The sequence below is a fragment of the Gastrolobium bilobum genome, unplaced genomic scaffold (assembly GCF_033153095.1).
Source record: "Gastrolobium bilobum isolate Gb01-03AN ecotype WA unplaced genomic scaffold, APGP_CSIRO_Gbil_v1 utg18566, whole genome shotgun sequence".
NCBI classification, from domain to species: domain Eukaryota; kingdom Viridiplantae; phylum Streptophyta; class Magnoliopsida; order Fabales; family Fabaceae; genus Gastrolobium; species Gastrolobium bilobum.
Window position 1 is genome coordinate 68,853 of NW_026899779.1, and position 16,433 is coordinate 85,285.

General features: G+C 32.9%; 1 protein-coding gene across 1 annotated transcript; it reads left to right on the forward strand.

The window, feature by feature from the left end:
• Positions 1–473: 473 nt before the first annotated feature.
• LOC133293418 (mediator of RNA polymerase II transcription subunit 15a) lies at positions 474–12,167 on the forward strand. The gene is made up of 12 exons (XM_061491988.1): positions 474–587; positions 1,524–1,647; positions 2,600–2,711; positions 2,820–2,940; positions 3,875–5,161; positions 6,083–6,147; positions 6,687–6,761; positions 6,957–8,324; positions 8,482–8,826; positions 10,239–10,439; positions 10,536–10,624; positions 11,645–12,167. Exons 2-12 carry the CDS (start codon positions 1,538–1,540, stop codon positions 11,847–11,849), a joined length of 3,978 nt encoding a protein of 1,325 aa, XP_061347972.1. The 5' UTR covers positions 474–587; positions 1,524–1,537; the 3' UTR covers positions 11,850–12,167.
• Positions 12,168–16,433: the final 4,266 nt, after the last annotated feature.

Here is a 16,433-nt window from a genome sequence, read left to right on the forward strand (position 1 = left end):
TAATCGAATACTACGTGACTTTTTTTCAATCCTTTAAAATCTTAATTGAATACCAATGAATTTTTTGTCAAAAAACAATCAATTAAAACTTTTTGAAATCTCAATCAATACATCTTCTTACTTAGAAATATACTCCTCGGAGTATATACTATAGTTTATAAATAAAAAGTTTGTAAATAATATTTCTCTTTAAATATTTAAAAATAGTTTTATAATGAAAAAACAAAGTATAAAAAATGATATAATAAAGAAGAAGAATAAGATAATTACCAAAAAAAAAGAAAAGAATAAGAATAAGAACTGCGTAAGAATGCGAAACTATATATAAAATCAAGATAGTTCTACTTTGGCATCTTGGTTAAAAGATTTAAGACCATATCATTTATAAAATCTTTTATTGTTGGATTTAATATTTACTCATATTTAAAAGCCCTTATAAGACGGTAGCCTTTATTATTGCTGAGCCTTAATATTTACTCATATTGCTGAGCCCTTATAAGCTCTCGAGTCAGACACGCAACCGTCAACCACCACCCTTCACGCACGCCACCACCGCCATATTCGCTGTCACCGTCCACCACCTTCAGGTTATCTCTCATCTCTGTGTTTTTATTTATCCGATGAACAGAGTTCCTCGTTGATATTGATCTTGATTAGAAAAATCTTAATATCAGATTCTTGATTGGTAATGTTTAATTGAAAGGCTGAGAAGGAAAGAGGTGTATTTCGAATCATCGGGATGTAAATAGGGGAAATAAGACTCGAGATCTTCCAAGGATGATAATCATCCTTTGTAGTTAAAATTTGGAGAATAATAGATTAATTGGAGTAACTCTGGATAGGATGATACAATATTTGAATTTTGTTCTTTCCAATAAAATTACTTTCTGGATAACAAATTTAGTTTCGGCTTACATTTTATTCTCTTGGAAGAGAATTATTATTTTTGGATGCATCCTAGGTATAAGTTCAGTAAATTAGCGTTCTTAGTCGTAAAACCGTTGTCTGTTGATGAAAAAAAATTATTTGTTTTATTGCTTTGACTGCAGTTTATGGAATCTTCTCAATTGGAAATCTTCAATCAATTTAGAGCGTGTTGGTTTAATGATTTAGGTTATAATTATGTTTTAAGCTGTAAGGGTAGTGCTGATAACCATTCGTTAAATATCTTTAATGCTTATTAGTTTGATCGCAATCTGTGGAATCTTCGTAAGTTTCTGGGAACCCATGCTTCATTATCTTTTCCTTTCTTTTACGGTTGACATTTTTTGTGCATTAAAGATATACTAATGGTAATATTGCTTGTATTAAACCACTAAAAGCCTGTATAAAGTGTAAACTGTATGATCCTTCTCACTCCTTTGTCCACGGTGACTACAACTTAAGCTTCTCCTTCCCCTTGGAATCTTTTTTTTTTTTTTTTTTATCTTTATCTTTTTAATGCTTCTACAGATACATTTTCCCTTTATATGCTCTGCTTTCAGAGTCTGATTTGACGAGAACATTCTGTTTTTATGTTTCAGGTAATTTAGAATTGATGGATACCAATAATTGGAGACCTAATCAAGGCAATGAACCCAATATGGATGCTAATGAATGGAGAGGTCAACTGCAGCCTGAGTCACGCCAAAGAATTGTGAACAAAATGTGAGCTTCAGATTCAACATTGTATCACTGATGTGATTTTTAGTTATTGACCATTGTTGCATATCAAAAGAACAATAAAAGGATATAAATCATTGGTTCCATAGATTGACAACTTTTCAATAAGGTTTCTGGTTCTTTTTCTCCAAGGAAAGAAAAATAAATATATGGTGTAAGAACATAAACAAACACTGTAATTGTCTAATGCATATATATTATGAAACTTGTGCTCCAATTTCCATTTGGTAGGTGAAGAACAATAATAAGATCTGTTCTTTTTTATGCCAAACAAATGTTTATTTGAATCTGTGATGAATATTGATTTTTCAATGTCATATTCAAAGTCCATGCATGAGCTTTGGCATGTCAGTGTCACACATACTTCCAAGATGTTACCAACGCAATCTCTTCACTCTGTAATCCATTTCAGACATCCATTCTACTATATTTTTTTTGAGTGTGTGTTGGGGGATTATGAGAATACTGGCATGATGATTTCAATGAGGTCTTATGATGGGAATGATCCTAGCAGTTGAGAGAAACATAAGTTTCAACAGAAGAAACCTGATATTGATATTAATGAAATGGAAACAGAACCTACATGAAAATGGAAATGGAAAATAAAATAGACAAGCAAAATAATAGCTTCCTAGAGTGTTCAAACTCTCTCGAGCTTTCCACAATTCTAAAACACCACCCACCTCTAATTCTCCTACCCTCTCGTATATATTCTACCATGCAACTGTATATCTTTTCCCAAATCTTCTCTCAATCACAAGTCAGCATGAGGAGGTGTCTGATCCTCTGTGGCTCATGCTTGTGTACACTTGTTTAGGCTTCCTATCATCTTCTTACATGATACAAATCTTCTCTCATTTGCAGATTGTTTAATGACAGTAACATCTCAATAATTTGTGTTATTTAATTATTAAACTTTTCTTTTTCTTTTTTGTAGAATGGACACATTAAAAAGACATCTTCCTGTTTCTGGTCAAGAGGGATTGCATGAACTTCGGAAGATTGCTCAAAGGTTTGAAGAGAAGATTTTTACTGCTGCAACAAGCCAGGTACAACATCTCTAATTTGTATCGTCGCAATGATCAATTTAAGGTTACCTATACAAACACATACAATATGGAAGATTTATAACATACTGTGGTATCCCCTAATTTCAGTCTGATTATCTACGGAAAATATCTTTGAAGATGCTTACAATGGAGACTAAATCCCAAGGCACCATGGCCAACAATATGCCATTGAATCAAGGTGGCCCTAGCAATCAACCTCCTGATCCAGGTTAGCGTTTACCTTGGCATGGTGAAAATGTTCTGATAGTATCTGACTCTCTGAGTTCTTTCTTGTCTTTCAGCTTAAGCTTTTGGGACCTATGTTGTACTGACACCGATACACGATACGACACGACACTTCGACACGTTAATTCTAAAAAAGTTAGATTTCGATACGTTAAGACACGTTTTGATATTAAATAATATTTTAAATTTATGTAGTGTATATTATATTTAATATTCAATAATTTAACAAAAAAATAAAGCTAAACTTATAATACCCATCAATTTTGCAAAGAAACATAAGATGTAAATGTTTACTATTATATTTTCAAATTGAAAATCTCTTATACACTCTAGTGAGATTTATTCGTTATCCATTTTTAATTTTTCTTATATCAGTTTTGGTAAAACATCGATCAATTTTTTAATGATATGCAATGAAATTTCAAATATTATAGATGTCGGAATGTGTCAGAGTGTCAGACACGACACTTCAGGTTTTTTGAAGTGTTGGTGCAACATATGTTAGGACTATAGGCCTGTTTTTTCTTTTTTAAGGAAAAAAGTCCTTTAATAATTAGAAATTTTTGATAGTAGATAATGTAAAAAAAAAAAAAAAAATTGTCCAAAAAAATTTTTTTTTTCATGCTTTTCACAAAACCTAAAAAAGGCTAGGTAAAAAGCTCTATCATAAAAGCACTTTTTTCAAAACATATCCAAACACACCATATTGTGTCCTATTGTTTTGAAATATCATTAATACTAAGTTTCTACTCTACTGGTCTTAAATATGATCCTTTCCCTTTGTCTTTAATCTCTTTAAAATTTTTACATTGATATCATTCTTGTGTTGCTGACAATTCATTTGGATTCTGATGTTATATGCTAAATCATGTTTTTTTTGGTTTCTCTGACTTGTGCAATCATTATTTTTTTAATAGGGCTTGTTATGCAGCCTCAAGTTCACAATCCAGGGCCACAACATCCTATTTCTTTGTCTAATCAGCCCCAGTCACGCCAACAGATTCTATCTCAGAACATTCAAAATAATATTGCATCTCAACCTAATTTGCCACCTGTATCTAGTCTAGCTCAGACTCCCATACAAAATGTTGGCCAGAATTCCAATATGCAGAACATACCTGGACAGAATTCTGTGGGGAGCACTATTGGCCAGAATCCCCACATGCAAAATATGTTTGCTGGTTCCCAGAGACAAATGCAAGGAAGGCAGCAGGTTGTTCCCCAACAACAACAGCAGCAGTCACAGAATCCACAGCAGTATCTGTACCAACAGCAACAGCTTCAACAACAGCTTTTGAAGCATAAGATGCAGCTGCAGCAGCAGCAGCAGCAGCAACAGCAACAGCAACAGCAGAACCTTCTACAATCAAATCAGTTGCAATCTTCTCAGCAATCTGTCATGCAAACACCATCGGTTATGCAGCAGCCTTCCATGATGCAAACACCTTCTCTGTCTAGCATTCAGCACAATCAGCAGTCTAATAATATTCAACAGTCAACACAGTCCATGCTTCAGCAACACCCCCAAGTTATCAGGCAACAGCCACAACAACAGACTTCTATTATTCATCAGCAACAAACACCAATGACTCAACAATCAATATTGCCTACACAACAGCAGCAGCAACAGCTTATGGGGCCACAGGCAAGTGCAACAAACATGCAACATACCCAGATGCTTGGGCCACAGAATAATGTTGGTGATTTGCAGCAACCACAGAGGTTACTTGTACAGCAGAATAATCTTTCAAACCTGCAACAGCAACAGTTAATAAATCAGCAAAACAACTTATCAAATATACATCAGCCATTGGGAAATAATGTCCCTGGGTTACAGCCACAGCAAGTCCTTGGACCTCAATCTGGCAACTCAGGCATGCAAACAAGCCAGCACTCTGCACATGTCCTACAACAATCAAAGGTCCCAAATCAGCAGCAATCACAGCAAAATCCATCAAATTTGTTATCATCTCAATCGCAGCAGTCACAGCCACAGGCTTCACAGCAGCAATTGATGCCACAGATTCAATCTCAGCCTGCACAGTTGCAACAGCAATTGGGTTTGCAACAGCAGTCAAATCCCTTGCAACGAGATATGCAGCAAAGACTTCAGGCATCGGGTTCCTTAATTCATCAACCAAGTGTTCTTGATCAACAAAAGCATTTATATCAATCACAAAGACCCCTTCCAGAAACTTCATCAAGTATGTAAAATTGCGATTATGCATTTTTCTTTGTCTTTTATCTTTTGTCAATTGATGGTTCCAAGGTTGTCAAACTCGTAGATCCTACTTACTACCTAGGATCATTTGGGGGTAGACATGTAAATTGTGAGATTGTGACACTCCCTCTAACATAAAATAATAATAATAATAACAGAAACAGGCAGAATAACTTTAAAATCACAATTAACTTTAAAATAAACTCTTATTTTAAATACATAATACATGTAAGTCTGTAAGAAGGCCTAATCCCTGTTTACCCTAAAAAGGTGGTCTAAGCACTCTAACAAGACAAAGGTTACAAGTAGTTACAAATCACAACATTTAAAAACAAAATACATTTTAGTGAATTGCAAGGGCTGGGCAGCAAAGTGTAATACAATAAAAACAGAAGCAAGAACAGGACAACAAGGATTTTCTGAATATATATTATATGTATATATATATATATTTTTGTTCCTTTTCTTTTCTAATTTTTTATGTTTTGAAATAAAGATAATCAGCCAGAGACAAAATTGCACAACACCTCTTGTAAAATTAATGCAATATAACGTTTCCTAACTAAGAAGTCGTTGTGCCAGAGTCTCAAGGTCAAGGGCTAGAGCAGAACACCACCACCTCCTGAAAACTAAATCACAAAGGCAGGCCAAACCATAAGCAATGGTAGAACAGTAGCACAGAACTCACTCCCATTGTCATGTTTCAGATCAATAAACTCAAGAGTTTCTGTTTTGATCAGTGAGGGTTGTGGCAGATAAGAGGGATTTAGTAGAATAATGTAGTTATAAGTTAATTTGCAATTACCTCATCCAATCTTTAATTTTATTTTTTAACTAAAGAAGCAAATATCCAGATTTTTTAGCCTTGCATGCTTATCTATATATCACATAATAACTGTTGTAGGTTCTCTGGATTCAACGGCACAGACTGGACAGCCAGGTGATTGGCAAGAAGAAGTGTATCAAAAGGTAATATGCTCTTTTCTTATCATATTTTTCTTCAGTAAGTTGGGTTGAACATCAGAAATTCATCAAAGAAACCGTAAAATAAAATAATGAAGATTGAGAGTTTTATTGTGAAGAATTTTCTTAATAGTCTTTTGAGGAAAATATGATGGAAACTCTTCTTAAATCCATACTGCTCAATGTTTATGCTGAATTTTTTTATTACTACCTTTTATCCTCTATAAGTTGCTGGCATCAAGAAAGACTCCTTATAATTATTTATCTGATTCTGTGTTGATATGAATGATATTGCATTGGTACCTTTCAAAAGTTTTCAATTCAATATTCAAAGCTATTGTCTCATGGCTACCTACATGCATGGTTTACATCCTCTCAGTTTAAGCATGAAAATGAAACTTGCGAGATGCCTAACAAAAGGACGAGAAAAAAATTTCTTATCCTTTCTATGTATATTGATGCAATCGCATTACTGATGTGTTTGCATGAGAGATTTCAAGGTTTCTGATGCATTATTATTTGATTCTGATGATTTTAAATTACAGATCAAAACCTTGAAAGAAAATTACTTGCCAGAGTTGAATGAAGTGTACCAGAAAATTGCTACTAAACTTCAGCAGGTATGTTTTTAAGGCAACTTTCTAAAAGCCGCTGTGGATAAAGAAGCCTTTCCCGTTATAATTATCCTGGATTGCAGTGCGTGCTAAGCATTATTAAGTCATCACCCTTCCTTTAAGGAAGCCCTTTATTACTTTCGTGTTTCCTTATAACTTATTTTTACTGTGTTTAACCTTGTATCTTCTCTTGTCTATCAGCACGATTCCCTTCCCAACCAACCAAAGTCGGATCAGCTTGAAAAGCTGAAGGTATTTAAAATTATGTTGGAGCGCATTATAACATTCCTCCAGGTTTCTAAGAGCAACATTACACCTCATTTCAAGGAGAAACTTGGTCCATATGAGAAGCAGATTATAAATTTCATAAATACAAATAGGCCTAGGAAAGCAATGTCTTCACTGCAGCCAGGACAGCTTCCCCCTCCACATATGCACTCCCTGTCACAGTCACAATCCCAAGTTACTCAGGTGCAGTCTCATGAAAATCAAATGAACTCTCAGTTGCAAACGACCAATATACAAGGTTCTGTAGCAACAATGCAGCAGAGTAATATGACAAGCATGCAGCATAATTCTCTGTCTGGGTTATCCACAACACAGCAGAATATGATGAATTCAATGCAAACTAGTACCAATTTGGATTCAGGACAAGGAAATGCTATGAACTCCCTACAGCAGGTTCCAGTGAGCTCCCTTCAACAAAACCCTGTTAGCGCTCCTCAGCAAACTAATGTTAACTCCTTATCTTCACAAGCTGGGGTAAATGTGATCCAACCAAATCTTAATCCCCTTCAGCCAGGTTCAAGTATACTTCAACACCAGCAACTAAAACAACATCAGGAACAGCAGATGTTACAGAGTCAACAATTCAAACAACAATTTCATCAGCGGCAATTGATGCAGAGGCAGCAGATGCTACAGCAGCCCCAACAGCAGCAGCAGTTACACCAGCCAGCAAAGCAACAACTTCCTGCACAATTGCAGACACATCAAATGCAACAACTTCACCAAATGAATGATGTGAATGACATAAAGATGAGGCAAGGAGTTGGTGTTAAGCCAGGGGTCTTTCAGCAACATCTTGCTTCCAATCAACGCACAGCTTATCCCCATCAACAGTTGAAACAAGGGAGTCCTTTTTCTGTTTCTTCACCCCAAATCCTTCAGGCTGCATCTCCTCAGATTACCCAACATTCATCTCCTCAGGTTGACCAACAAAATCATCTTCCATCTCTCACAAAAGTTGCTACCCCTCTGCAATCTGCCAACTCACCTTTTGTAGTACCCACTCCTTCACCTCCCTTGGCTCCATCTCCTATGCCAGGAGATTCTGAAAAGCCCATTTCTGGTGTTTCATCAATATCAAATGCTGCAAATATTGGACATCAACAAACTGGGGTTGCAGCAGCACCTGTTCAATCCCTTGCCATTGGAACTCCTGGGATATCAGCTTCTCCTTTACTGGCAGAGTTCACTGGTCCAGATGGTTCTCACAGTAATGCTTTAGCACCTACTTCTGGAAAGTCAACGGTTAATGAGCAGCCTCTAGAACGCCTAATTAAAGCGGTTAGTCTGGCAGATCTTAAGCTGGCCTGATCAGTGGCTGTGACCTTTAATTATTTTACGAATATGACAAATAAATTACATGAACGTTTCCATTGTTATTCTAATGTTTAAATTTTGGAGTTATAGATGACAAATATATGTCTAATCATGATTCCAGGTGAAATCAATGTCACATAAAGCATTAAGTGCTGCTGTCAGTGATATTGGTTCAGTTGTCAGCATGAACGATAGGATAGCAGGATCAGCCCCAGGTAATGGATCCAGAGCTGCTGTTGGTGAAGATTTGGTTGCCATGACTAATTGTCGTCTTCAGGCTAGAAATTTCATCACCCAAGATGGTGCCAATGGAACCAAGAGGATGAAGCGCTATACCAACGCCATGCCCTTAAATGTTGTTGCATCTGCAGGTGGCATGAATGGTAGTATCAAGCAGGTAACTGCTTTGGAGGCTTCTGATTTGGAGTCAACTGCAACATCTAGTATCAAGAAGCCAAGGATTGAGGTACTAATCTTTTTTTTTAATTGTTACATTTTATTTTATAATTGACATCTTTTACTATCAGTGTCTTAATTTTTGGGCTTGCCATTGCAATTATTAATGGGCATCAACATATGTAATATATATGCACCAACATTATGTACATTACTTTTTCACCCTTTCTTTCAACTAGAATGTTTCTCCCAGCTAAAAGTTTGCATCTTGATATTTCTGACTACAAGGATTTAGACTCAAAAAAATGCAGCTAGTTCAATTTACAAATGTGTAGAAAAGCACACTTTCATGTTCTCATTTGGATAGTGAAACATATCATATAGGGACTATATATCAAAATTCAGTACTAGAAAGGAGTTGTTGATGTTGATGTTGATATCAAAATTCACTGGCAATTTCCATCTACTGGAGTCAACCAATTAAATTAGAGCTTTTGATGCCTGAAATTCTAACACAATTAGTGCAACACATAAGATACCGGCTGGGACAAGCGGAAAGGAATAATCACATGGTGCGATATTTGAAAAAATGTATAAAGCCTAAGTAATTTGCAACTACCAACATTTTGTACATATATCAAAAGATAAAATTAATTTGTACCATTGATTATGATGTATTCATGACATTACTGTATAGCTGTTAACTTATGAAGTAAAAATTTGAGATGGGAATTACTGAAATAGATTTTCTTTTTGATATTAATTGGATCAATTTAATAAGTAGACTTGCCTTTTAAAGATGGGATTAATATTTCTTATGTTGTAAGAGATAATTTTATCTCCAACATACACATAAAAATGTGTGGAGCTATGTGTAGAGAAGAGAGAGAAAAAAAAACATGGACCCCACACACTTTTATGTATGTATAAGAGATAAAATTATCTCCTACAACATGAGAACATTAATCCCTTTAAAGATTCAAGTGTGACTAAATGGTAGGGTAAAATAATAACAATCACAACCAATCAAGAGAAACAACTAGAGCAATAGTAGTATTGGTTGTAAATTTGTAATAGCATGCAACAATAGCAGTTATACTAGTGGTTAGGCTGATTCTTCTTGTTAATTTTTAATTAATTTGATTGATAATTTGTCTCATTTTTATTATCCTCCCCATTTAAGAACACTAATCAAGGGTTACATGAGCTTAGAACATGGAACCTATTCCTGTTTTGTGTAACTCTCGTATTTAGTCTTGAATTGTTGACCTGGGTATTCAATTGGATTCATTATATAATGACCAGGATTTTGCATGATCTGGATTAGCCGTGGACATCTGTTTCGTTAGAGCATGATGATTCATTGGATAATAAGTTTTAAAGTAATTCTAAAGTTACGATTGCGAGGGAATCACTTTAAAATTTATGGATTTTCTCTAGACAATCTTACTGCTGATAAAAAATTTGTGTCTTATATGGCAGGCCAATCATGCCCTTTTGGAAGAAATTAAGGAGGTTAATCAGCAACTTATTGACACTATAGTAGACATAAGTGATGAAGAAGTTGATCCAACTGCAGCTGCTGCTGCTGCTGAAGGAGCAGAAGGGACCATAGTCAAATGTTCTTTCAGTGCTGTGGCGCTCAGCCCAAGCTTAAAATCCCAATATGCTTCAGCACAGATGGTGAGCTCTCAGAACTTCTAAACCATGTACATCCCAAGTATTTCTTTTTCTTTTTTGTAAAAAAACTGTCCTTATTTGTGTTTTACTACCATGCAGTCACCAATTCAACCCCTGCGCTTACTTGTGCCTACAAATTATCCTAATTGTTCCCCCATACTTCTAGACAAGTTTCCAGTTGAATCCAGGTGAGATAATAAACATTTTGGCGTCTCTTATTTGTGTTATTTTTCTATAAAAGAAAAATTCTATATTCTCAACAAACCATGAATTATCATGACAGTTATGTTCTTTGTTTGCTTTTATCAACAAAAGGAGAAATATAATGTTCTCATCTTCCAAAACTTTTTGTGATTTTGAGTTATGACTCTTTTAACTATTTTCATGCATGAAACATTTGTCTGCTTCATCGCATCAGACTGAGTAAAGTAGTTAATGCTGAGGGGTGTCTCTTATTTTTTGTTCTTGTATTGATTAAAATTCTGAATCACGAGGTATAGAAAACACATGTAAAGAGAAAAATATCCTATGCATCTCCCAAATTACAATAATAACAAAAAATAGTCTTTTTCCACTAGGTGAGGTCAGCTACATGGGTCAATCGTCATCATTGTGTTATGTCATAAGTCAAGTCTTTCAAACAAAGGTCATTTAGGTCTAGTCCATTTTAATAGTTTCACCCAGAGTTTTTCTTGGTCTTCCTCTACCTCTTGCTGTGGGGAAATCCTTCACCTGATTTTCTTTTTTTATTGGGGCTTCTGTTAATCTTCTTCTCAAATGGCCAAACCACCTTAAGGGAGATTGTACCATCTTTTTTTCTCAGTGCTGCCCCTACTCAAATTTCTTACGAAAAATAAAATGCAAAGACCATGACCATTTTGGAAATAACATTTGTGATTTTAGAAAAACTTATCTTTTAGTTATGCCTCAAATTCATCCTCTACTGCTTAGAGAAGAATGTGATTTTAAATCTAACATGGAAGATGGCAAGAGAAGTTTTGCCTGAGAGACACATCTAACTCTGATGTGCTAATGAGACTGGCCATTTTAATCTTAACTGTCCTCTGAAATGTTTGTTGACTCTCCTTCCTAACAAAAATTATCAACACAATGCATGTCTCACTTTCCCCATCTCCGTAGTTTATCTTAGAATTGCTAAAATTCTTCTGTTTCTAATAAATAGAAGTGGTATTGGATATTTCTGTCAGTAAGGAGAATGAAGATCTTTCCGCGAAAGCAAAGTCAAGGTTTAGCATATCCTTGCGAAGTTTATCACAACCTATGACCCTTGGGGAGATAGCAAGGACTTGGGATATTTGTGCTCGCACAGTTATTTGTGAGCATGCACAGCAGAGCGGTGGAGGGAGTTTCAGCTCCAAGTATGGGACTTGGGAGAATTGCTTGACCACATGATGATACCATGTTCCATGCAAACCTTTTTTGTTTTTGTCTTGAAACTTGCCGAAGCTTCTGTCAATCATTGGATGCGCAGTTTTTGGGTGTAGATGAAAGCGGTTATGGAAGTAAGTGCATGATGTCAATTTCGTCCCATTTTAGTGGAATTATTTCATGCATAATTCTGTATTAAGTATATAATCCAGTTTCTTATTTGTGGACTTCACAAGTTTCGGTATACAAGCTTAAGATGCTCGATGTAGTAAATGTGTGTGACTTAAATCAGATTGCCTTTTGCCGAGGCCTTGTTCATAACTTACAGAGTAGCTCACTAGTTTTGCCATGATATACTATAATTTTTGTCTTTCAAAAGCTAAGTTCATAAAGTTGCGAGGATCATGAATAGTTTTAGGGTCCCTTTCTTCTCATATTGTAGGAGAAAGATAGACACAAGATATGATAGGTTCTATTACTCATTAAAAATAAAAAATAAAAAAATATTGTTACACACAATTCGATAGATTGAGTTTTATATCTTTAAGATACGTTTCCAAGATAAGAGTTTTTTAAGGCTGAGGTATAAATTAAACTCAAGTTTACTGTATTTCTTATGGAAAATGTTTTTGTCTCACGTAACACACAAAAAAGTGGGTGAGATTTACTTTTTCCCTTTCTCTCTCTTCTTCTTAGTGGGTTTTATCTATTTTTTTTTGTGTTACATGAGACAAATTTTTTCATGCAATATGAGAAAAATATTTTTTATAGAAATATAATTCTAATGATGAGGAATGGGTGACAAGGACTGAATCATGGGGTCATTAAGTAAAAGTTTAATCTATCTTGTGAAGGTTCATGTATATTTATTTTTTTAATTAGTTTAGACAGAAATGTGTTAAATATTTAAAAGAGTTATATTTTTATTTTCTGAACATGTTACGTAATACTAATTTATATAGAGGTAAAATTAACTTTTTTTTATGGTTTATTCTATAATCATTCTATCTTATACTTTTTATTGCTTATCACTTATAATTTTTCTGATTTTTTTGTTTAAATTTTTAGAAATTTTGATTTATAAATCTGAAAATGTTAAAAAAAATTAACAGCCTAGGATTTATTTATTTTTTTTCAAACTATTTTAAGTTTCATATTTACATAAATTTAAAATTTTAAAGAGAGGAGGATAAAAAAATGTAATCAGTCGATTTGCATCTCCGCTTAATTTCACCCAAATAAAATTAAGTGATTTTATAATAAATTAAGGGAGAGATATTTGAAGTTTACTCCCTCAAATAAAAAGATTTCAAATGAAACATTTTTAAGAGCAATGACTGAGGAAGGAATAAATAATGCTGAAAATATAAAATATAGTTGGAATACAAACAGAGATTCAATTTTTATTTTTATTTTTTAACTTCGACTGCACTTTTTCACTTAATAGCATTTCGGTTTCTCAAGTTTTTTCAGCTAGTTTTTAATTACAAACTTAAAAAAAAAAAAAAATACTCTTTTAACTTATGTTCGAGTTCTAAAAATAATATATATTTCATGAAGCAAATCAAATGTCGTTTATGTTATTCATGTGACTTTTCTCTAAAATTAACAAAAAAATTTTATACTTATCCTAATTATTTTTTTGAGGTAAGTCAGTCTTTGATTATTCTAACAAGCCAGTGAAAATTAAACTCAGATTCTTTCTCACCTACTTAGCCAGTGACTATACTCAGTAAGTTAGGAACAAATCTTTTGTATAATATGCTAACATTTTTTAATAAAGTCTATTTAAGAGTTGTAATATATTTCCACTATAATCAACCAGTCACATCAACGGATCTTGCACAAATATAACCTTTTTATGTTACTAAATAACATATAGAATTATCATTCATGGTCTTTTTGGGATAGTTAGGTTTTCATACATAAGAAAACTCAGAAACAGATCTTTGTATTCATTAATTCAAATAATATAAGTCATCAAATCGCTCGTACGTGACGTTCTAAACATATGACAATTTCTTGTTAGTCCATATTATTTTGAAAAATTCAAATTTTCCCTTTTATTCAATTAAATTAAAACGAGGATTTTATTTACCAAAAGAAAAACGAGGATTTTAATGTTCTAAAAAATAATATAAATGAATTATAGTTACATGTGTATTAAACTATTAATCAATAAGTAAAAACAATGTGATCAATTATTTTGTTTAAGTTATGTATTGGAATGTTTATATACAAGTTTCGAAAATTTTGAGTACCTTTTATTTAAATTTAAATGTTGATGGTGATTATTTTAAAATTAGATAAATCCAGGTACTGTGTGTACATTTTATTTTTATTTTTATGTATTCTTTGGCACACTTGTATTAATTTCGACTGTAAGATTTCTTAAATGGAGAATTAATTATTTACCTCCCAATTGATAAAGACTGAGATTTTAAAATAAGCTAATTTAAATAATTAAGTATAATAAATTTTATATATATAAATATATATAAACCTGATACTCGGCAAATAGCTAAGTCCTTTAAACATGCTGATGGAGATTCAATTTTTATCTGTGTATATAAAAAAAGTTTTGTTGAGAGAAACTATACCCACTTCGATAATCTTGAGGTCTCGAGAGAAATTAACTTTTGACTATAGGCCAGGAATATCTTTGAAAAAAAAAAAAAAAACCCCTAAGTTGCACTAATCTATGTGCGTTCGGTTCAACTTCAATATCATTGCGTAAATATCGTACGGATCAAGTAGTGTAAAAATAATATTTTTTTATACATATGTAAAAATAATTGTAACTCTAACATAGAAATTATCAACTTTAATTGACGATGGAATTAATTATTATCACAACAAAGAAAAGAAATACACAGCTCAAAAGGTGTAATGCGTGGCATTCATTGCCGATTGCAAGGAATTATAGGCCGGCACGACAAGTCAAAAAAAAAAATGAAATGGTGGAAAACAATAAGATGAACTCATAAAACAAAATAACCTAAAAATATCATATAACTAATTTTTTTTTAGAGAAAAATTACTTTTATACAACATAAGAGTATTTTTAACTTTTATTTTCAATAGACTTATCGAAAATCATGACACGTTTTTTTTTTTTAAATAACAGGCATCACCACATATATGTTTATAACATGAGAGATCTTCTCTCGTATCACATGAGATTAGATGAATCTATTTTTTTATCCCCAAAAAATTTAGACAAAAGATTTTAAAATTTTATATTTTGAAAATGACATGTTGCTGAATAAAACGGCCCACAACATTCTCAAATCTGAACAACAAAGCAAACAATGGGCCTATCGACCGCCCAATGTTTGTAAAAATACCGCTTAGCTGTCCCCACCACAATTCAAATCACTGCTTCCCCTTTCTTCATCCACCATATTTTTTATATTTTGTTAAGGGAAAATTATATGTCCTTTTAAATGACACAACTTATATTCTTTTGCTCTCATAAGGAGGTGAGACTCACATCTTTATATTTTTTTGTCCTTTCTCTCTCCTTATTTATTTATCTCTTTCTCTCACTTAAAATGACACAACTTTACATCATTTGAAATGATACACACTTTTTCCTTTATTTATTAAATGCCTCTACTTTTCTTGTTACATTAATAAACTATTATCTTTATCCTTTCAAAGCATGATAAGAATGAAAAATTGTTCTGTATGAACTCTCTTAATATGGAACTGATTGGAAAAAAAAAATCCCATTCCCTGAACTAATGAAAATTTTCATTTTTTAATTCAAAATTCAATTCTTCTTTTTCATTATTTATTTTTTCTGTCTTTATTTTTATGATAATCTCTTATATTCAACAATTGTAAGTTCATGGGTGTGGTAATCGAACTGAAAAATCGATAACCAAATTAATCGAAAATTAAAAAACTAAAAATCAAATTTTTTTTTTTTGCATATTTCAATTGGATTGGATCAGTTTTCGGTTTAGTTGGTGAAAACTGATCAATGTAATATATATTTTTTATTTTTGAAAGATGGTGACTTAGAATCTTGTTGTTTTGTAGACTTGAAATCTTGAATATTATTAATAGCAAGCTATCTTGTTTTAGTTTTTTAATTTTTCAAGAGTTTTAAGATTTGTTTTAGTTTGAAGACTTGAATTTTTCAGTGATTTATAACTTTGAATGCTTTATTTTGATATAGCTAGTGATCTGTATAGTTAAAATTTTAAATTTTTCAAAAAATCAAGAAACGATCCTATCCAAACAGAATAAAAATATATTAAATTTTAAAAAATATCGAAACCAAATGAATTATTAAATTATCAAACCAAAAAAATTAGAGATCAAATAATTTTTTTATTTTAAAATTAATTCAATCCAAACTATAAACACGCCTACTTCTAAGCATCAAATTTACTTTGGAATACATACTATGTTTTTTTATTTTTATTTTAAAAAAAGCCCGCGTTCATTGTCATAGCTTTAGCTTAGGAGAGCAACTACAATATATAAAATATTATATAATATATGCATACGTGGCAGGTAGTATAAGTACGATTTTACCCTTCCTCACCCTCTTCCTATATAAACCTCACTCGACGTTCTCTCAGTTTGCGCAACTGA